The following is a 22,311-nucleotide window of genomic DNA, read 5'->3' as shown; positions in this document are numbered from 1 at the left end:
ATTTATAAAACGGACAACTTTACAAGGCTATAAAAAGAAGACGCGTAGTTCAAATTTAACCACCCTTGCATCGTTGTTCAGTACATCATTTTTCATTATAGTAGTGATTTTTGAATCGAATAAAAATAGTTTTAATTCATAGAAAACCGGCCAGGTGTTAAATGAGGTGGATTTTACGATTCCTGAAAATTGAAAATATATATAAAATTACTGTTCACATATGGTATATCGTTTTTAATATCAGATAAGTATGTGCCATGCTGCAGCAGCATGAGTAATAAACATTCTGGAGAAGTTTAAACTCAATTGGAAAATTAGTTGTTGAAATATTAAAGTCTCAAGTGAGATTCGTTTTTTTGATTAAAATTCAATTGTAAAGCAAAAAGGACATGAAAATATTCAATAAACATTTTTTTTATGCATCCAGTCAAAAGTAGGAATGATGTGGTTTCAAATGCAGAAAACTGCTACTTAATAGCATTGCTGGTTTGGTTACTGTGCGCCATTACATGCACAGTAATCAAAACAGTTTCGTTCTTTGAAGGTTCTTCCAAATAACAATGCAACCTAATGCAAATTTTACATAACATTGATGTTGGAAATAAAAATTTTTCATCCAATTGTTATTAAATAGGGTGTACAATAACATAGGATCAACTTTGTTGAAAAAAAATAATAACAAGATTCGCTAGAGTCGAAAATTTGCATCAATGGAGCAAAAAGAATGGATTTTTTTACAATGACCATCTTCATGGAATAATTTTTTATGAAGAATGCAATTTAAGTATTTTTTTTCTTCAGCATCATTCAGAAAACAATATTCTACTACTCTGGACAAATTTTTAGCCGAATCCGTTGTGCTATTGCATTACAGGACTTAAATAAATATTTTTTAATAATTTCTTTGTAAACAAGGCAACTCACTTTATCAAGCTGAAAGCTGGCTTGGTGCATTATTACTAACCAACTATTGAGCTTTACCTTTAGTAAAATAGTATAAGATTCAAATACAATAAAAACTTCATGAAAATATGGATGTTTAGTATGTGGAAAAATATGTCGAATTTTGAGAAATGGGTTTTTATTGAAGTTTTACGAAAACCGATACAGTTACACAATAAAGAACATTTTGCTCAATGTTATATTTTTCCGACAAATGAGAATAGCTATAGAAAGTTATGCAAAAAACTGGAAATGATTTTATTGAAAAATAAAAAAGATATCGCACAAGCAAGTTGTCCGTTTTATAAATTGAACAGTCCTTATTCGGCAAAGTTGTAGCATTTGTGATTCCAAACAACTTTCCTGAAGACGTCAATGTTGTATTTTTTACACCAATGGAGATAGAGGCCTGTGTTTAAAGGTTAGCCCCAAAAACATGTTTTTTAAGTAAAACATACATTTGTTGAATTGTTAGGCCCATACAATGTTCTGCAAAGTTGTATGTATCTATAAAATACGCAACTTTGTCGAAGACATCAAAGCTGTGGGAATTAAATGAGACGAGTTATAGATAAATTTATGATTTTTTTCATCCACTTTTAGGGATAAATATCTTTCTTAGGGGCAAAAAGGTGCAGCTGAGGATACCCTTATAAGAAAGTACATCTAAAGAGCTTTCAAATAAGGGTTAGTTTGTCCATCCACGATCGTCTACTGAGGAGATATGACTATAATAGAAAATGTCCATACTACGATATAATTGCAATCAAATCTACTTTGACAGCAAAATTCATGGCTACTATGATGAAATATAAGTTAAACCCACTTTCGTCTTATCCTAATAAAAGTTCATTGTCTTGACTTTCTTCATATAAAATTTAAAATTGCTTTACAGAAGAACTCGTGAGTTGTTTTACTCTGTGAGAACGTATGAAACCCCGATAAATCTTAATATTTTATTCAATGAATGAAATTTGTACTAAATAGTAGAAATCATATAAAAAGGCTGTGGAACACATTTTTAGAACAAATTTGGTATTTAAAACAATCAGGACTGTTGCGCAAATTAGCTTAGAGAAGACTACCTATTATTTGATCATAGTAGCCATGAAATTTACTGTCAACGTAGATTTAAATGCAGGTAAATCGTAATATGGTCATTTTTTATTATGGTCATATCTCCTCAGTAGACGATCGTGGACGGACAAACTAACCCTCATTTGAAAGCTCTTTAGATGTACTTTCTGATAAGGGTATCCCCAGCTGCACCTTTTTGCCCCTAAGAAAGATATTTATCCCTAAAAGTGGATGAAAAAAATCATAAATTTATCTCTAACTCGTCTCATTTGATTCCCACAGCTTCGATGTCTTCAGAAAAGTTGCGTATTTTACTGATACATACAACTTTGCAGAACATTGTATGGGCCTAACAATTCAACAAATGTATGTTTTACTTAAAAAACGTGTTTTTGGGGCTAACTTTCAAACACAGGCCTCTATCTCCATTGGTGTAAAAAATACAACATTGACGTCTTGAGGAAAGTTGTTTGGAATCACAAATGCTACAACTTTGCCAAAGACGTCAACCCTCTATCTCAACAAATTAAAAAAAATAATTTTGTATTTCACTTTTAGGGGGATTGATCCGAAAACTCTAACTGTCAAAAGATGGCGCTGGTCATCCCCGTCAACTTTGCCGAAGACGCCATTGCTCTATTTTCTCAATCTTACGAGCTATTAATTAAGAGCGTGAAAATGGGAAAATAAACCATTGTGCATTGTGGTAGTTAACTACCACCACGGGGCACTCAATAACCTTAAACTAATACTATCACGGGGACGAGAAATAATCAAAAAACAAGGGACAAAGTTAACGCTACAGGAAAAGTGAGAAAAAACTGCTTATGTACCAAATTAAATCTAATCAAAGAGTCAGTGGAGAGGGGGGAACAACGAGAGGTAACTTTATGTACTTATCTTTGTGCACTCTGTTTAGCCACAGGCTCGACGACGACTGGTCCAAGCGATCGGATGGCCCGCACAGGGAGGAAGCGAGCTGCTGCTGAGCGCCCGTCGTCGTGTGCGGCGGTTGAATGCTCTCTGCTCTTCTCTCGGTGGGCTGCTGCTGTCGACGACGATGAGCTTGGGTACTCACTGGAAGAAGCCGATCACGGCCGCGCGGTGTGCGGGGGGTGCTGCACTGATGTGCTCGATAATTGGACAATGCGCCACGTGATATAATAAAAACGTGAACTTTACTCAAACCAAACGAACTTTTGCGGCAAAAATTGTGGCCTAGCCAACCGCACTCGTCCCACTAGGGATAATCACTTCTACACTTGATCAATCGGAAAACTAGCACTTTGCAAAATAGTCACCGAACTGGATAGTATCGGGAGACAAACCGGACGAACGAAAAGTTGCGACTGTCTCGCACGAACGCTCGCCAAAGAGTGACACCGTCTCATTGGCGAGAATGTTTCACCGGTACGCACGGTTACTGTACATTCCGAGAGACGAACCACCGGTTCCACCCAGGCAGTTGCCTCGCGGTTTCAACGGACTTCCAAAGATCTGCTAATTTATTATCAAAACGCCGGGGGAATGAACACCGATGCCAATAGATACTTGTTGGCAACTTCGGACGACTGCTATGACATCATCGTTTTGACTGAAACTTGGCTCGATTCCCGTACCCTGTCCAGCCAAGTGCTTGGGCCTTCGTATGAGGTGTTCCGTTGCGACCGTGGACCTAGAAATAGTCTTAAGAATATTGGTGGCGGTGTTCTTGTTGCGGTAAAAAAGGAACTAAAATCCAAAACGATCGATAGCGACTCCTGGGCAAGTGTGGAGCAAGTGTGGGTTCAAATCAAACTATCAGACCGCAACGTGTACTTGTGTGGGATTTACGTTCCTCCTGATCGCACCCGCGATATCGCTTTAATTGACGCACATATCCTATCGACTATGCATATGGTTGATGTAGCGACTGCTACTGATGAGATTATTGTGATCGGAGATTTTAATCTTTCCGGTATTTGTTGGAAGTCGTCCCGCGACGGTTTCCTTCATCCTGACCCAAGCTGTTCTACCTTCCATGCTGGCGCAACCCGTCTTATCGACAGTTACAGTACTGCAACGCTGCAGCAGGTTAATAACGTGATGAATGAAAATGGACGTTGTTTGGATCTTTGTTTCGTCAGTTCGAAAGATGTGGCTCCGTTGTTAACAGCTGCCCCGTCCCCCTTGGTTAAGACTGTTACACATCATCCTCCACTTGCACTCGTTCTCAACTATAATGACGCACACATCCAAGAAAGCATTTCTCCGGTCTCGTACGATTTCAACCGGGCGAACCACCAAGGCATAGCTGAATTTCTTGGTTCAATAGACTGGCTTGACGTTCTGGATTTGAACGATGTGGAAAATGCTGCTCTAACACTTTCGCATATCATGGGACATGCAATTGAAAGATATGTACCAAAAATAAATCATTCCTCCTGTGGCCCACCTTGGCAAACTCAAGAGCTCCGCAGAATGAAGACTACAAAACGTGCAGCCCTTAGACTGTATTCCAAACGCCGAACGCTCCTTCTACGTGACCATTACTTGAGGGTGAACAACGAATATAAGAACACTAGCAGGCGCTGTTTCAGAAGATATCAGCTACACATCCAACGAAAACTGAAGTCGAAACCCAAAGCGTTCTGGCGATATGTGAATCAACAACGAAAGGAGTCTGGGTTGCCTTCCACAATGACGCTTGAAGGTCGAGTGGCCTCTGATAGAAACGATGTGTGTCGTCTTTTCGACAGTAAATTTGCTAGCGTGTTCAGTGAGGAGGTTCTATCCGAAGAGCATATAATGCTTGCCGCTAGTAATGTTCCACTGAACGGTGATGTACTAACCACGATTGGTGTTGATGATACAACGATTGTGAGAGCAGCCAGGCAATTGAAATCATCGATCAATCCCGGGCCCGACGGTATTCCATCATCTTTCCTAAAAACGCATATTGACGAATTAGTCGACCCTATCCGGTTGGTGTTTTCTTTGTCCCTAACTAGCGGAATTTTTCCGTCAGTCTGGAAGAAAGCTATCGTGTTTCCCGTTCACAAAAAAGGCGATCGAAAGTAATTACCGAGGAATATCATCTCTCTGTGCCATCTCGAAACTATTCGAGCTTATTGTTATGGAACCACTGATGTCTCATTGCAAGCCGTACATCAGTGAAAATCAACATGGTTACATCTCGGGTAGATCCACTACCACCAATCTCTTGAACCTTACATCTCACATTACGGACAGCATGGCTGAACAAGCCCAAACTGATGTGGTCTACACGGATTTGAGCGCTGCATTTGACAAGATTAATCATGCTGTGACGATCGCTAAACTTGAGAGACTCGGGATCGGCGGCCAGACACTACGCTGGCTCTACTCCTACCTCACAGAACGCTTTCTGACGGTTGGAGTTGATGGGCATTTCTCGGAAACTTTCAAGGCTACTTCTGGAATACCTCAAGGGAGTCATCTGGGTCCCCTAATTTTCCTGTTGTATTTCAACGATGTCAACTACGTTATCAAAGGCCCACGATTAAGCTTCGCAGACGATTTGAAAATGTTCCTGCGCATCCGTTCTATCTGTGATGCTACGATGCTTCAAGCTGATTTGAATGCCTTCGCGAACTGGTGCAGTTTGAATCGTATGGTAGTTAACCCCGAAAAATGCACCGTTATTTCGTTCTCTCGGAGAAAACAGCCAATCCTGTTTAACTATCAGTTACACGGAACAGAACTTCAACGAGCTGATCATGTGAGAGACTTAGGTGTAATTCTGGACGTTCAGCTGACTTTTAAACACCATTTGTCGTATGTTATTGCGAAGGCTTCTAGGACTCTAGGATTCATCTTCCGTATTGCCAAGGACTTTACCGACGTCTACTGCCTTAAGTCACTCTATTGCTCGCTTGTTCGTTCGACTCTAGAATATTGTTCCGCTGTCTGGCTTCCATACTATCAGAACGGCATAGAAAGGATTGAATCGGTTCAGCGTCGCTTCATCCGTTTTGCACTTCGCAGGCTTCCCTGGCGTGACCCTCACCGATTGCCGAGCTATCTTAGTAGATGTCGATTGATACACCTCGAAACGCTACAAACACGCAGAGATGTTAATAGAGCGATGATAATCGCGGATTTGCTGCAAGGGAGAATAGATTGTCCTGCTATTCTTGCACTGATCGACATTAATGCTCGCAGCAGAAGACTACGGGCTAATGCCATGTTACGATTGCCGCTCCGACGAACTCTTTTTGGACAAAACAGTGCAATGATTGGCCTGCAACGTTGTTTTAACAGAGTAGCGTCAGGTTTTGACTTCCATCTTCCCAGGCAAATCATCCGCCGTAATTTTATTGAAGAACTCACCTCCAGAATAGTGTAATGAATTGTATTGTAGTTGTTTTGTTCTGTTGTACGTATTATTTTTTACTGTTACTTGAGCTTTGTTGTTATTTTTAAGTACTAACCATCATTGGGACAATAAGTCTGTTGATGTATTAATAATAAATAAATAAATAAATAAATAAATAAATAGAGCTATTTTTAACATAAGGACTGGACTGGACACTGAAACGACTTCTGATATAAGTTCGTCTTCGCTTTTTAACCTAACTTATAGTTGAATCGAACTTGACAGTTTTCTCATGAGTTGTTATGTACATATTTCATAGTTCAGTCAAACTGGAACCTCAATATTGCAATAACGGTTAAGCACGCTGAATGATACGTATGTACCTTGTCACCCACTTCATGCAACTACATTAGTGGTCTAATAACACTTAGCGCGCTAGGCATAGTTCCATCATGCCGCTCAAAGTGTTGCCACAAATAATGCTTAGTTTGCAAAACCCAATTATCTGGCTGGTGGGACATGGGAGCCTAAGCTTCAACTGTTAATGCAATCAGAGGCTACTCAGACTTAGACGAGTTTAGGTTAGTTTGGCTAGAACTGCCATTAACGAAGGAACATGACGAGATAATATAACATTATATGGTTTATCTAATGTAAAACAATACAACATAACAAAAGAGAACCATTCTAAACCCATTATTTTATAACCAGTAGTGAAATTCAATTAAAAACAATATATGGTTTTGTAAAAAAATATATATGGAGAAAAATATTTTTTTATATTGTTACGATACTTAACAACCCGTATAGTATATTGTAAAAATCTTATTTACAATTCACTGTATGGTGTCTACATTACATCTTATTGTTTTTGTATTTTTTATTTTTACAGTGGTGTTTATTGTAACAATATGGTTCTAAATAGTACTGTTACAATACAACATTCGGTTTTTCTACTGTATTTTTTATTCGGGCAGCGATCCCTACGCGTTCGGGAAACATCGCCCAATACCGACGAATATGGTGCTCTACTATACGTTCGGCTTGGAGTAAAGTTACTTAGTAGCCAACAAGGTATCAAGGTTGGCTTGTATACCATACAAAAGATTCCAAGCATACTTACTATAGCTAAGCTGCGTCCCGCACTCGGCACAGGTATACTTCTGAAACGCCAGTCCTATCTCCGGGCAGATGCATTCGATCGGACGGTTCCGTTCGGTGGTGATTACGTGAGCACAAATCCTTATCACGCTCGGTATGCACTTGTGGTGAGCGACAAAAGAACAATCTGTCCACGGAAGCGAAAGAAACAAATTTGGTTCTTATCAATCTGTGATGATTTGTGACTTCTCTCAGATGTTTCTGTGAATTCTTAGGTTGACATTCGAAAGTTTACTTGAACTTTGTGGAACTCTAACGTGTATTTTGTCACGGGGAGCGAAACTTTTGAATATCAACTTTAAGAATTTAGTGAAACTGCCTGAAAGCTATTATACGCTCAATAATTGTAATTATTATAACACATGAAAAACATATTTCTGCACAATAATCATCAAGCTTTTTAGGAAAGGAACTTCTTTATTACCAGCACAGACGTAAGACGGCTGCATCACATTCCAAATAATGCCCGCGCAATGGTCGCAGTGTAACTTTCGTTTGGCCGAGCTATTGCCGCCGCATTTGACAAAGTGATGCCCAAGGATGACCCTCGTGTCCGGAGGCTCCGCGTCCGGATCGCTATCCACGTCCTGAAGTTCCCTCAGTCGATGTCGCAGCTCGATCAGATGCCGTACCAACCATTTCCGCTCGATGGAGTCCTCCGTAGTCTGCAGGACTAGGTCCTTGCACTTCTGGATGGCCGATTCCATCTGAGGAATAGTGACGGTTTCTTCCTGATCCAACACCAGTTGCCATTGTTCCTTAATGAGTGTGTATGGGATGGCATGGGACCGTTCCAGTGAGCTTTCATCGCTGGACAGAACCGAACTGGAAGTCCCCAAAGCAACACCTTCCTCAACGAGCACCTCATCCGAATCGGATTTGTCGGTGATATCATCGGCGTTACTCTGATCGGGATTACTCTTTCCACTGACATCACTATTAGTCATCGATTTGCTGCTCCCGTTGTTGTTATTATTGTTGCTGCTATCATCACTATTCGCGCTGGGAACTACCTCCTCTTTTGCAAGGAAACTAGTCACTGTATTGGGCAGATTCCAGATTCCATCCTTCAGGCTCTGCACCGTCTGCATGTTACCCCACAACGCGCTTATTACGAAACCCCGATCAGTGCTCGCCAGAATCGCGTTGACACTGATTGAACCCAGAAACGATTTTTCGTTCTAGGCTGATAGTAAGTTATGAATTCTCGTCCGTGCACAATCAACAACCAAGAACTCCTCCCTTATCAGAAAGCGACCTTTTTGTTTGTACACAACACAAAGTTAGCACCATACTATAGAGAATGAATCAACTTTTTCAGTAATAAAATCAATTCAGTACTCTCCTGCGTATGAAATGCTCAATCTATGCTCCACTCTCGCGCACACCTCGCGAGAAAGCATAGACAGCATGGTTCTGCTTCGACACGTGCACCAAACAGTTTACGCGCCATTTTCACAAGGGGAATCCCAGCAGAGAACGTGAGAGTTGCGCTCTCAAAGAGAAGATTCATTGAAAACTCGTGAAGCACAGGATAGTTGGAAAGGATTGCCACCCACCCGTTGCTTGACGTAGCTTTGTCCCACTAGGTACCATGCGTCCGCTTCTGTAATCCACACTCAGAAATAAAAGTATACACGGAATTACTATTATTTATGCATTTTGTATCCGCATCTCTCTCATTCTCTTTCTGTTTTCATGCAATCTGCCGTTTAGCCTGGGTTGAAGCGATATGATTTGTCAACCCAGACGAAGCAGCGGATAGCATGAAAACAGAAAGAGAGTGAGAGAGATGCGGATACAAAATGCATAAATAATAGTAATTCCGTGTATACTTTTATTTCTGAGTGCAGTGCAGTTGAATGTCTTTTTACGGCCTGCCACCCACTTTACGCCTACATATCGCCTACACAGTTCGTTGGTCGCTTGCATCTGATTGAGCTATTTTTTAGGGTACCGTCTACCCCCGTTGGCGTTGGTTTGACCGTTGTTGATTTTGTAGTTGGTTTTGAGCTAGACGTTTGCATATAGCCATTCCATAAAAAAAGAATAGACTTGAAAATAAAAGTGCTCCGATATTGCTCAAATTTGGTAGGGATGATCGTTACCGAATATAATTAGACACGTAATTTTCTGTTTCGCCATTGGGGTGGCCATTTTGAAAACAGGGTGGTCCAAAAAACGATTTTCTCATTTTTTTTTCATTTCGTTTTATTTTTCAATGAGTTCTTTCTGAGATTCCTCAGGAGTTCCTTTACGGATACCTCCTGTGTTCATTCTGGAATTCTTCCATGATTGTCCAAGATTGACCAGAAGTTGCTTCTGGGATGTATCCAAGATTTCCTTTAAAGATTCCTCTTTCTGGGAATTTCAACCGTGATTTTTTCCGGTGTTTCTCCAGAAATTTCTTGAGATTCCGGTAAAATTCCGGAGTGATTCTGGAAAACTCCAACGTGATTTGATATAAGTGATTCAATTGATATTTTCCCAAAGGTTCTTCAGAAGCTCTCTCTGTGATGTTTTCAGGAGTTTTTTTTTCTGAAATTCCATCTGACATGCATCTACGAGTACCAGGAATCCTCCTAGAAATATTTTTGTGATACCTCCAGGAATTCCTTCTGAGATTTTTATAAAGGTTCCTTCAGGGAATGGGGTTCCTTTTGGAATGTCTTCAGAAGTACCTTTACCGGGATTCCCAGAAAGAAATCCTACAGAAATGTATTCTCAGAAGGATCTTTTGAAGGAAACCCAGAACGAACATCTGGAGGAATCTATACAAAATTGCTGGAGATATTCCATAAGAAAAAAAAATAGAATAAGTTGAAATTTATAATAGTTTTTGAACGGTTTGAAACCATTTGCGTTGTTTATTGAATTGAGGCTGAATTGCGGAAGGAAAGAAAACTGTAAATTGTAAGTAGCAATAAGTATTAGTTTTAATTATATTTGTATGAAAATAAAATCAATTTCAGTTTAAGCTGATCGACCGAAAAACAGGATTGGTGTCTGCTATAAAAAATAGTTTCGTGATTGAATCACCGCAACCCCCGCAACAGCCTGGAAGGTACTTCTTAAGCAATCCCGGAGAGAACTTTTGGATGAAACTTGGAATAAATCCAGGGGAAATTCCTAAGAGGATTCCACAAGGAACTTTTCGTGTAATCTCCGGAGGAAATCCTGAAGGAATCCCAGAAGAAAGTATGGGAGAAAATCATGAAGAAATTCTTGAAGGAGTTTCTAGAGTAATCTCGAAAAGAGCTAATGAAAAACCCCGCGAGAAATTCTTGGTAGAATCCAGGGAAGATCTCCTGGATCAATTCCAAAAACAACTCCCAAAAGGATAACTCCTTGAGAAATCTCGGAATTTTCAAAAAAGGAAACTCAGAAGAAACTCCTTAAAAAATCCCAGAATACTCTTGAAGAAATCCTAAAAGGAAGGAGTGAATTCCAGAAGATTTTTTTTTTTTAGAAAATTAGTTTTAATCACAATGGAAATGAATGGAAAGGATGAATTTGTGAATGAACTCTTGGTCTTGGATAAATCCCAGAAGCAACTTCTGGTCAATCTTGGAAACTCCTTAACCCTTATGTGGCCGACAGGTAACCGGGTACCCAGCACCCATTTAAAATACACGGTGTAGAAAAAAGTAAAAAGTTTGTCGGACACATAACGGTTAAGGAATCTCAGAAAGAACTCCTTGGAAAATGTTCTTCAAAGTTCATTATATTCAAAATTTTATTACATTCGGTTCATTGAATCCGGAGATATAACAGCTCAAAGTTGGCTATCGGATAATTATACCCTTTTCTAGAATCTTTCTAACTTTGTGTAGAATAGCCCGATCTTTTCCAAATTTAGACCACTGATACACAACTAGTTGATGAACTTACAGTAAAAATTTGAGAATTCAAAAGGTAAAATTTTCACTTTTCATAAAATGTTCAACTAGCTGTAACTTTTCGAAAAAGGCATCAATTTTTCGAAAAGTTACAGCTAGCTGAACATTTTATGAAAAGTGAAAATTTTACCTGTCCCAGTTATTTTGAGTATCCCCTGTATATAAAAAAAATAAACGGCAATTTTAGAGTTATGGAGACGCATAGTCATTCCATACGTATATGAGCAAAAAATTATAATTTTCAAAAAAAAAATGCAGCTCAAAAACGACTTGAAGATTTTTTTTTATATGTTATGTAAAAATAACTAAACTTTCGTTAAACAATATAAAAAAGTATAGTCGTTGTGGTTCAAAATTTTGAAAATCATAGAAAACTGATATTTTGACCATTTTTGCAAATTTTAATGACGAAACAAAAAATACGGGTTTAATTACTTTTGGTAAAGATCATTCCTACCGAATTGGAGCAATATCGGATCACTTTTATTTTCGAGTCTGTTTTTTTTTTCATGCAATGGCTGTATATCCCTTTCATGACGTACCAGCACAATTGTGCAGTCGAACGATAACAGTTTTGCATGTTTTTTTCATCTGTTTAGTCTTTGATTTATGTGATGTTAACTGTTCTAATAATGGAGACATTACTCATACTTGTACGTGGGCAAACAAACCTTTGTTTACGTTGCATGTGAAATTTACCAAAACAAGTTAAACAAAAAGTGGACAGAAATAGGAAAACATGAGAAGTTTTATCTGTCGCTTATTTTCTATTTCTGATTTATCTGGGAAGTCAAACTTCACTAAAACTTTGGAACTTTTAGTAGAACTTTTTCACTTGGATCACTAGTTAAAATTTAAGAAACACTTCAAAATTACTTTACTTTTGCAAAAAAAAACTAAAAACTGAGTCATTTAAGAAAAAACTAGAGAAAGACGCAAAGATTAGGTTTTTAAATTTTGAAAAATGTATTGATTTTATGATTTCATACGAAAAGGGCACCTTTTTCTGGTGCCTAAAATCAATTTTTAAGAGATGGCTTTTGTCAGCTGAGCAGCTGTTTGACAGCTTCGCTCAGTACAAAATGCGACGAGGGATTATTCAACAAATCGTTCCCATACAAATTTCAAATTGATTTTTAAATAGGTTCCCATTAGCATTAGCATTAGCATTAAACGAGTCGCACAAATTCGTAGGTGGTACAGTCCTAGACCGCTGTTATGGGGGTTGCCTCTCCCCGTCCGAACCAAAGCACAAAGATTTGGGACTTATCTCTGATTCTTAGACAAGACTGAAGCAATCCTCCAATGGCCGAGAACTGTCCTGGCCACGTCCTTGCGACTGCTGAGGAAAGGGAAAGGATGGTATGTTTTGGACGTGAAATTTAAGCCAATATAAACAATAAGAAGGCTGGTCTGAATGGTCACAAGTACCAGTATTGAATGATAAAACTGTGCACTCAAATCCAGCCAACAAATTGGCTGACATTACACTGTGTCGCAATTCAGTTATGTGGATATTCATTCGTTCATTGTTTAAAATGCATAGATTTGCTCTATTCGTACAAATTTTAGAGGCCATATACATACATATTGACAATATAATTTTGATGCATACAATTCTAGCCGAATTCATTCGGTGTATTATATAATTTCATATATAACTTAGTTTGACACTTTATATGATTTCTTTTTCGCAAATAATAAAATAACAACAAGTCGTGCCAGTCTCTTGGTTTAAAGTGTGAATGTTAGCACAAGTGGTGGTGACACTGAAAGTGTAAAAAAGATTTTGTTGGTTTCGTAAATTTATTTATTTATGCTAAAATCAGGCTGTGCAGCAGAAGCTGAATTTATAAGCCGCTCGGGCAGTGAGAAAACATCTACCTAGTGCAGCTACTTATCCGCGTTACGGCTGGGTTGGTACTTGAACACAGCTGCCCTTGGAGCTGCCAATAGGGCATTCAGGAATGTGGATGCAATAAAACTCGCCTGCATCTTTACTTATTTGAATTAAATTATGCACCTAGCGAAATATTTCCAAAAACATTTGATTTTTGTCATCTACTGGCTCTCCAACTGGAACCCTTCACCGTATAATTGATTTTTACAAATATGACCCTATATGTTATCTCGCATTGTCCATCACAGCTCAATTGTGACAGGATATTTGACTAACACCAAATTGAAGAATGTCAACTTGAAGTTGTATAGTTGTTAACGCAAAGTTGAAATTACTTATGCTGCCAAATCAAATCGGATAAAATTGTGGGCTTCGTATACGATTTTACCTAATCTGTTATTGCACCTTATATAATTATAACTAAATTTGTTCATTAATATAACTTTAGACTAACATCCTTATATGACTTCTGGTTTGCTGGGTGGTTGTGTATGTGTAGACTAGACATCCGAACCAATACTACAGACAAACAGACGTAACACTTGCAAAATTTCCATCGACCACGCTTTTAACGATCATTTTAAATCTTCATAGTTGTGGCTTTCACAACCAGAAGCGCGCGCATCGTTTTACTTTGCGTTTGACGTTTCAAACTAGCGCCTTCTGTTGACGATATTGCACAACGCAGTGTTTCGTAAAACATTTCCACCAGGTGATGGTAGTGTGAGTAGGCGATGGATTTTCACGAAAATTTTTCTAGGTGTTACGTCAGTTTGTCTGGGGCACTTATATATTTTTTTTTATTTATTTAACCCGTTAACACCCGGGACAACCTTTTTTTTGGTAGAAATGCAATATCTTCTTTGTTTTAAAACATTTTACTCTGGAGTCTTTTTTGTCTTTTTTATAGTCAAGTGGAATGGTTGTGCTAAGAAATGCATGGTACCTCTCCCCTTTGCATCCTTCCCCTTTCGCTGGTAGCTTAAAATACGTAGCTTTTTTGTATTTTTGATAAACTCTACATGTTCTTGCTCAAATTTCATCGTCTTGCTAATTTATTTATTTATTTATTTATTTATTTATTTTTGCTAATCGATAGTTTTTACTGATCCTTGACATGCAATGTATTACCACCCATCATAGTCTGTTGAAGTTTTGATCCCAGAGCTATTCTAAGGCCTCCAAAGTACTCCGAAGATTGTGTCACAAATTCAACACTCAAAACCAAATTTTATACACGATGAATGATCACATAACATAGTCTACTGTACTCAAAAATCCTCAAAGCCCCCCTATAAAATTCATGGTACATGAGTTGGGTGGTCTAGGTCATCCAAACTACTCTGGAATTCATTTTCTTAAGATCTACATCATCTACCATCATTTTTGTTCACTCTGTTCAAGAAATATAGTCACATTGATGTCCATTAGACCTCGCAATGCTACAAGCAACTCGATATTGTGGAAGTAGGCCATTCCGTGAAATATAAATGGCCTCCAATACACTTTGAAATTTGGGTTACAATATATACAGGGGATAGACAAAATGATCGGGACAGGCAAAATATTCATTTTTCAAAAAATGTTCAATTAGCTGTAACTTTTCGAAAAGTGTATCAAATATTCTCAAATTTTTACTTTAATTTCTTCAACTAGTTGTGTATCAGTGGACAAATTTGGAAAAGAGCGGACAATTCTTCACGAAGTTATAAAGATTTTTGAAAATGGTAAAATTATCCGATAGCCAACTTTGAGCTGTTATATCTCCGGATTCAATTAACCGAATGTAATGAAATTTTGACCATTAATGACTTACACTACCCGTCATAAGTACGGACTCACAAAAAGTATTGCAACAATGTTGCATCACCCTGACTCACCTCGATATCTCTAAAACCAGATCAGTTACAAAAATGCCGCCTTCAGAAAAGTTGTTGCTTTTGGGCTGCTGAATAACTTTGCTGAAGACAGCATCTTTGTAAGTCCTCAGGTTTTGGAGATACCGAGGTGAGTCAGGGTGATGCAATATTGTTGCAATATTTTTTGTGAGTCCGTACTTATGACGGGTAGTGTATATAATGAGCTATGAAAAACCATTGACTTAACTTAATATTCTTAACACGGAAGAAAATTATAACGATTAGATTATTTTTCTAATAAAACACCAAATTATCCAAATCATCAACATCGTTTCAAAATTCAAGATGCAAATTATTCCCTCTAATTGACTTATATATAAATGCTTTTTGAAGGAAAGTAACAACATAGCCGCCAATAAATTGAAAAAGTAATGGGATGCATATTAAAAATAGACCAATTTACTAAAAAAATCGTGAAAAAAATAAAATCGCTATAACTTTTTCGCTTGTTAAAAACTTCAAGTTAAGTCAAATGTTTTCCAGAGTTTATTATATAAGTCATGAATGGTCAAAATTTCATTGCAATCGGTTCATTGAATCCGGAGGTATAACAGCTCAAAGTTGGCTATCGGATAATTTTATCTTTTACAAGAATCTTTATAACTTCGTGAAGAATTGTCCGATGTTTTCCAAATTTTGTCCACTGATACACAACTAGTTGAAGAACTTACAGTAAAAATTTGAAAATATTCGATGCACTTTTCGAAAAGTTAGAGCTAGTTGAACATTTTATGGAAAGTGAAAATTTTGCCTGTCCCGATCATTTTGTCTATCCCCTGTACATACTGTATAAAGCTTGATTTGTAAAAAAAATATTCGTGGAATATAGTCTATACTGCTGATGGAGCCTCAACTATAATTATTTTGGTACATTTATTGGATATTCCAGGCTTTCCAGACTATTCTGGAATTAGGACCTTCAAGGTCTACAGGATCTACTGTTCTTTCTCTTCACTCTATTGGTATAATTCTTTAACGATTGTGTCTATTGCACCTCAAAATATTACGAGTGCCGTCGTTGGGGGTGAGAATGGTTCAAAAATGCGTACTTCCACCTTCATTGTTCAATAACATTTGCTTCTTTGCATGGAAAAGTCCTTTGATCATTGGAATGTGAACTTTGGTAATGCATGCACAAATAATGAAAATATATGTGGAGTTCGTCAATTTTCCTTAAAACTACAACTGTATGAAAATTGACCCATTCTCACCCCTTCGGGGGAGTGAGAATGGGTCAAGGGGTTTGAATTGGTTCCGCATTGACAACAAAGCATGTTAATAAACTTCTGTTCAAGGTTGATACTACTAACCAATACTATATTATATGATAAATATGAGTTTAAGATTCTAAGAAGTATCAGTCCACCTAAAAGTGTGATGTTTCATCGAGCCTTAAAAGTGGCATTTTAAAAAGGCCTTATTTTCAAGCTTTTTTCGATGATTTATTAACAATTAACTAATTGCTTAGAAACCTAACATTTTGACAAGAACTGCTGGCAACTACGAGGATGACACCAGAGAATGTTTGATTCGATATTTGCAATATTTGATGAGATATTTCAGATAATGTTTTGACCCATACTCGCTTCTCTGATCCATTGTCACCCCAACGACGCACAGTGGTCCACGAACCAGATTTACGAGGAAAGATGCATTCAGCGAATATGGTCTTCTACAAAGTTGTCCCTAATAATAAGGCCCTCTTTCCAATGTACATAAAAATTAGGGTGGTCCATATTTTCAAAGAAATTGGAAACCAAACTTTTTTGTTTGCAAGAATAACTACATGCATTCTTTGAGAAAGTTGTAGATCTATCAATTTTGAGCAAGTTTGCTGAAGACAGTTTATATGTAGCTTTGAAATTGACCGATCTAGAGATATTTTTCTGAATTAGCTTAGGGTGGTTCAAGAAAAACCGGTTTTCTGGCATTTACTTTTTCAGTTTCGATTTTTCATCAAAGTCACCCAAGAAACTCTTGTAGATCATTCGAAGACGCGTCTTTCCGTGCGCTGAGATGGTTGTTATCCCTTTTGGTTCAATAGTTACAGGTGTTTTTCTTAAAAAAATCATAGTTTTTTGAAAAGGTGATATGACGGGTTGAGGACAACATAAAACATATCTTATGCTCGCATTCAAAAGAAGAAATTCTGTTATGAAACATATCAAAAAATTATAGGGGTGTTATTTTTGTAACTCAAGTAAAACATAGTTGAAAAGTGCCTATTTTTTCTACAAAAAAACATCAATATCTTTTGAACGGAATTACGTAGCAATATTCTCCGCGCACGAAAATGCGCGTTTTGTGAAGAAATTTGAAAGAAAAAAGATAAAGCTACCTATTTTTGTGTACACTGGCTTATAAACGGACCCAATGTATTTTCAAGTATGGGTCGCAATATCTGTAAACCTTAGGATATTTTTATTGTAGCGAATGCTCGCGGAGTATAACCTACGCTACGCCTCATAGTGCAATTCTGATAACTTAACAAGGTTCCTTGTTTAGGTGATCTAGGTCATCCAATCTATTCTGGAATTAGGACCTTTAAGCTCTACTCTTGTATATTTTCTCGGGAGTCCCCCAAGAATTTCTCCTGGAGTTCTTTTAAAAAACTCCTTCATTAAATTTTCCCTAGATTTCGTCCAGAAATTTCCCTGGGATTCCTCTAGGAATTTTCTCAGGAATTACTCCAGGAATTCCTCCAGCGATTCCTTTAGAAATTCCTCCAGGAATTCCTTCGGGAATACCCCCAGGGATTCCTCCTTGGATTCATCCAGAAATTCATTCAGGTATTCCTCTAGTAATTCCTCCACAGCTCCTTCAGGAATTCATCCATGATTTCCTCCAACAACTAATCCAGAGATTTCATCAGAAATTCCTCAAGAAATCTTCCGGAAATTTTTCCAGGGTTTTCTCCTGTAAACTCAGCAATTCTTCCAGGGATTATCCCAGGAATTCCTTGCAAGGAATTTCTCCGGGAAGTTTTCCCGGGTAATTTCTCTAGAAATTTCTTAAGAACTTCCTCCAGAAATAACTACTAACTCATCTAGGAATTCATCAAGGATCAAGGTTTTCCTTCAGAAATTCCTACACGGTGTCCTTCAGAATTATTCCAGGGGTTCCTCCAGGAATTCCTCTACAAATCCATCCCAGAATTCCTCCAGCTATTCCTGCAGGGGTTCTTCCAGGAATTCAGGAATCATTAATTGGTCCTGATATTCTTCCAGGAATGACATCAGTCATTCCTCAAGGAATTCCCCAGGGATTCCTCCTGGATTTCTTCCAAATATATCCGTATAAATGTATGAATATATTCCAAAAATGCCTCCAGCAAATCCTCCAGGAATTCCTTCAGGAATTACTACAGGAATTCCTCTAGGAATTACTCTAAGAGTTACTCTAGGTATTCTCCTGGAAGTACTACAGCGACTCCTCTAGGAATTGTTCTGGGAATTCCTGCAGGAGTTCTTCCAGGAAATACTCCAGGAATTGTTCCGGAAAATACTTTAGGAATTCCTTCAAGAACTAATCCATGAATTATTAAAGAAAATATTCTAGGAAATCCTCCAATAAAAAAATTAGGAAAAAAATGACTTCCAAAAAATCCTCCATGAGTTCTTCCAGGAACTCTCCTAGGAAATACCTCAGGAATTCCCCTAAGAATTCCCCTTCACAAATTACTACATGAATTCTTCCAGAAAGTACTCCAGGAATTCCTCCAGGATTAACTCTAGAAATTTCTTCATGAAATTCTTGAAGAAATTCCTGGAAGTATTCATGTAGGAGTTCTTGGAGGAATTTTTGAAAGAATCCTTCAAGGAATTCGGTTTGCGCTTCGATCAACTTCGCTGGTGATGACAAATAAAATGAATTATTCTCAAATACATAAAAAGAGATATCAGGTGTCTGCAGTTCATTTTATGAACGTTTGTAAATTATTAAACTTCAATTTGTCAAAATACATTTACCATGGATGTGACAACTATCAAAATAGCGTTATCAATATGTCGGTGTTGATCGGTGTTCCACATTCTGACCCTTCAGATAAAGTGATTTGAGCAATCATTGTCAAGTTCGTCAAAATCTACAGCGTATGTACCTTAGCATACCCAAAGCAAAACGCACAGGCGCAGAAGTCATCAATCAAGTAATCTATCTCTATATTATCGTACTCGCACCTGCTGAGTGGACCGCTCTCCCCCAAAACAATACTAACCTACTCTAAATAATTCGCCGAGAACGAAATGGTTCATCATCATACGACGTCAGTCTTTCGGCAAACTTTGTCGCAGAACAGCCGAGTACCTATGCATACCTAGACCTACATACATATAGTTTGTAATCGGAAGAGATCAACGTCATTAAACGTCGCGACGACGGCGAAGACTACGACGCTACCGACAATAAAGTCTAGCGAAAAAGTGCGCTAAACCACGCGCTTCGAGATAAAAGGCGATAATTTAATCTATAAATAATAATTGGTACGATGCAGTGCTATTGTAAGCCAACAGGCGACCATCTATTGACTTAAGGCTTCTTGATAGCTGTCCGGTACCTAATGTTGTGCAGCTACTACAAGTGGGCAAATTGTTGTGAAATTGTGTATCGCGGTGTGAACACGATTTGGATCGGATCTGTACTAGAGAGTGAACGTTGAATAGCTGAGTCTTCTATTTTGTGTTCTGAAAGTGAAAACCGAAAAAGTGATGTCTGCAGCTACCCGGGTAGAAATGAATAACAAATCAAACATAAAATGAACAGTAACAAATTTAACATATAGTGCCGATGATTTGAATGCTACTTTGACGACGTTCATACAATAATGTAGGCGACTTTCAGTGGTTGGTAATCATAAGACTACATTATGGAAGCCACTAACGTGATTATATACGTTGAGCTACAGAACAACAACAACCCAAAAATAAACCATTCATGAAACTGGGGAGGTCTAAGTATACTATATAGTATATATAGACTAGACTGGGTCAACAAAGTCGATTTTTCGAAACAAAGCATTTTCGATTCCTTTTAGCGTTCAATGTAACTGTGCAAAATTTGGGAGCGATTGATTGCTTCCCCGTATTCCACATTGCGATTGAAATTTGTATGGAATTTAGTATGGGAAAACGTGCTTTTTTGCATTTTTCTTATAAATTGAAATTTTTCGTCTAAAACCATCTAACTAATGTCGTTGAAGTATAGCCTAGGATACGCCGAAAAACTTTACCAAAGACCGCAAAGTGATCCGACACTTATGGAAAAAGTTATAACGTACAGATTGCCTGGTGGTGATTAACATTTAACATGTAAAGGAATAACATCAATAATAAAATCTCAATTTTTGGCCTAAGTTACCAGGCGAATAACTTTTTTCACAAGCGTCGGATTACTTTGCGGTCTTCGGCAAAGTTTCACGGCATATCCTACTTAGGCTATACTTTAACGTTATTAGTTACAGGGTATTAGACAAAAGAATTCAACTTATGAGTAAAATGCAGAAAAGTACGTTTTCCCTTACTAACTTCCATACAAATTTCAATCGCAATGCGGAATACGAGGACGCAACCAGACGCTCCCAAATTTCGCACAGTTGTTTTGGACGCTAATATAGATTGCAAAAGCTTTGCCCGGGTTGATACGATCAAATTTAAAGTTTCTCCATTCAACGTTGACCCACTCTAATATAGAGGGTGTTGAAAAATAATCTCTTAAAACCTTTAGCGCTTTTCCAAGACATTCTCTTGACATGTGCTTGAGGGTTTTGGTCACCGTTAAATTTTATATTTAGGGATTGTTACTTTTATTTTACTCGGTGATTGCTCAGTGTAGTTTTATTACAGTTTTTAGTAACAGAAGTAAGGACTCCCCAAATTTCAAGAAAATTTTCTGTCTACCTTTGTTCATTTCTACCCGGGTTACTGGACCCACACAGCACTCAACGCAAACAATAGTCGCGTCAGTTGAGCCGTAGATGTGCGAATGTCAATATACTTAGTGCGATGAGCCCGGCTTAATTGAGATTTCCGGCTTACTAAGAACGTTTAACCATCGAATAAGTGCGGTGCCCTGCGGCTCGAACCATGCCTCAACAGTCGCCCAACGACGATGTCGTCGTGGTAAAGCACATTACCGGGCCCGTCGACGATGAGTGTGACACCACTCGGTACGATATACTGTTCCTGTGCGGATTCATAGTGATAGTGTTAGTGGTGGCTACGATCTTGCGGTTGGCCTTGCAAGTCACCCGAGCACGGATGATTTCGGACCAACAGCGGCAGCCAAATCGTGACGAAATCAGTAGTCCGGACGGATCGATGCTCAGCCTAGTGCTCAGAAGATGAAGAATGGCGCGGAGGACGCGGAAATGTTCAACAACCTCCCAAGATGGACGTCATCGTGAGTGATACATTTGTGAAGCTAGACAAAGTGTGATGTGTTTACCTAATGTTAAGAATTTTAGTAACAAAACCGTCATATCGATTTAAATAAACAGATATACTAGAACCTCAATCAAAGCCAAACTTAATTTACGCCCCCTGTTTTTGCACTGAGCCTCAAGTCCCAATGACGCTCCCTCCTGAAATTAAGCTCCTAGGACGGAAATAAAATTCTTAGTTCTTAGGGTCGATTTCTTCACCCTGGCTTAAGCGTTAAACCAGGTTTAACTATATGGGTAAGCCGGGCTTACCGGTTAAGCCGAGGTGAAGAAATCGACCCTAAGTAGGGTAACCTGGGTCCTATAGGTCATTATAGAAAATAAGTTTCCTTCAGATGCAAGAATGACTAGACGACTTACTTTCAGTCCTGGGCACCCACGGTGGTGCAGAGGGCCGAATTGAAAGATCTCCATCGTGGGCGATTGCCCGCCATCGCCTTGGCCTGTGGCCATGTCTAATTTCTGTCGACTTGCTTGATTTCGTTGTTGAGGCTGTGCCACCATGAGCGTTTGGGTCTACCTCTGCTGCGATGTTCTGCTGGGTTCCAATCTAACGCTTGCTTGCACATTTCGTTTCCGTCCCTGCGTAGAGTGCGGCCGACCCTCCTCCACTTCAGCTACCGAATTACCGTCGCTATCGG

The 22,311-nt window shown here is 38.5% G+C and overlaps 1 protein-coding gene and 1 long non-coding RNA gene across 3 annotated transcripts in view; one reads left to right on the top strand and one right to left on the bottom strand.

Annotated features, from left to right (window-relative positions):
* The window catches only part of LOC109416467 (differentially expressed in FDCP 8 homolog), a 29,990-nt gene extending 21,169 nt beyond the window's left edge, over positions 1-8,821 (bottom strand). The window contains exons 1-2 of the mRNA XM_019690530.3: positions 7,941-8,821; positions 7,479-7,643 (exon numbers count right to left, since the gene is read on the bottom strand). Of these exons, the coding sequence (XP_019546075.3) occupies positions 7,479-7,643; positions 7,941-8,607 (832 nt within the window). The 5' untranslated portion in view covers positions 8,608-8,821. The remainder of the gene's footprint in view (positions 1-7,478; positions 7,644-7,940) is intronic.
* A 10,900-nt stretch (positions 8,822-19,721) lies between these two features.
* Positions 19,722-21,760, top strand: LOC134288541 (uncharacterized). 2 transcript variants are annotated; one of them, XR_009998000.1, is made up of 2 exons: positions 19,722-20,075; positions 21,167-21,760. It is a non-coding gene; the product is annotated as an uncharacterized LOC134288541 (long non-coding RNA). The 2 variants fall into 2 exon arrangements; XR_009998001.1 differs by having other exon boundaries at positions 21,075-21,760.
* The last annotated feature ends 551 nt before the right edge of the window (positions 21,761-22,311 follow it).

The sequence above is a fragment of the Aedes albopictus genome, chromosome 2, assembly GCF_035046485.1.
Source record: "Aedes albopictus strain Foshan chromosome 2, AalbF5, whole genome shotgun sequence".
Taxonomy (NCBI): Eukaryota; Metazoa; Arthropoda; class Insecta; order Diptera; family Culicidae; genus Aedes; species Aedes albopictus.
The sequence above is the reverse complement of the archived record's forward strand: the minus strand, read 5'-3'. Positions and strand labels throughout refer to the sequence as shown.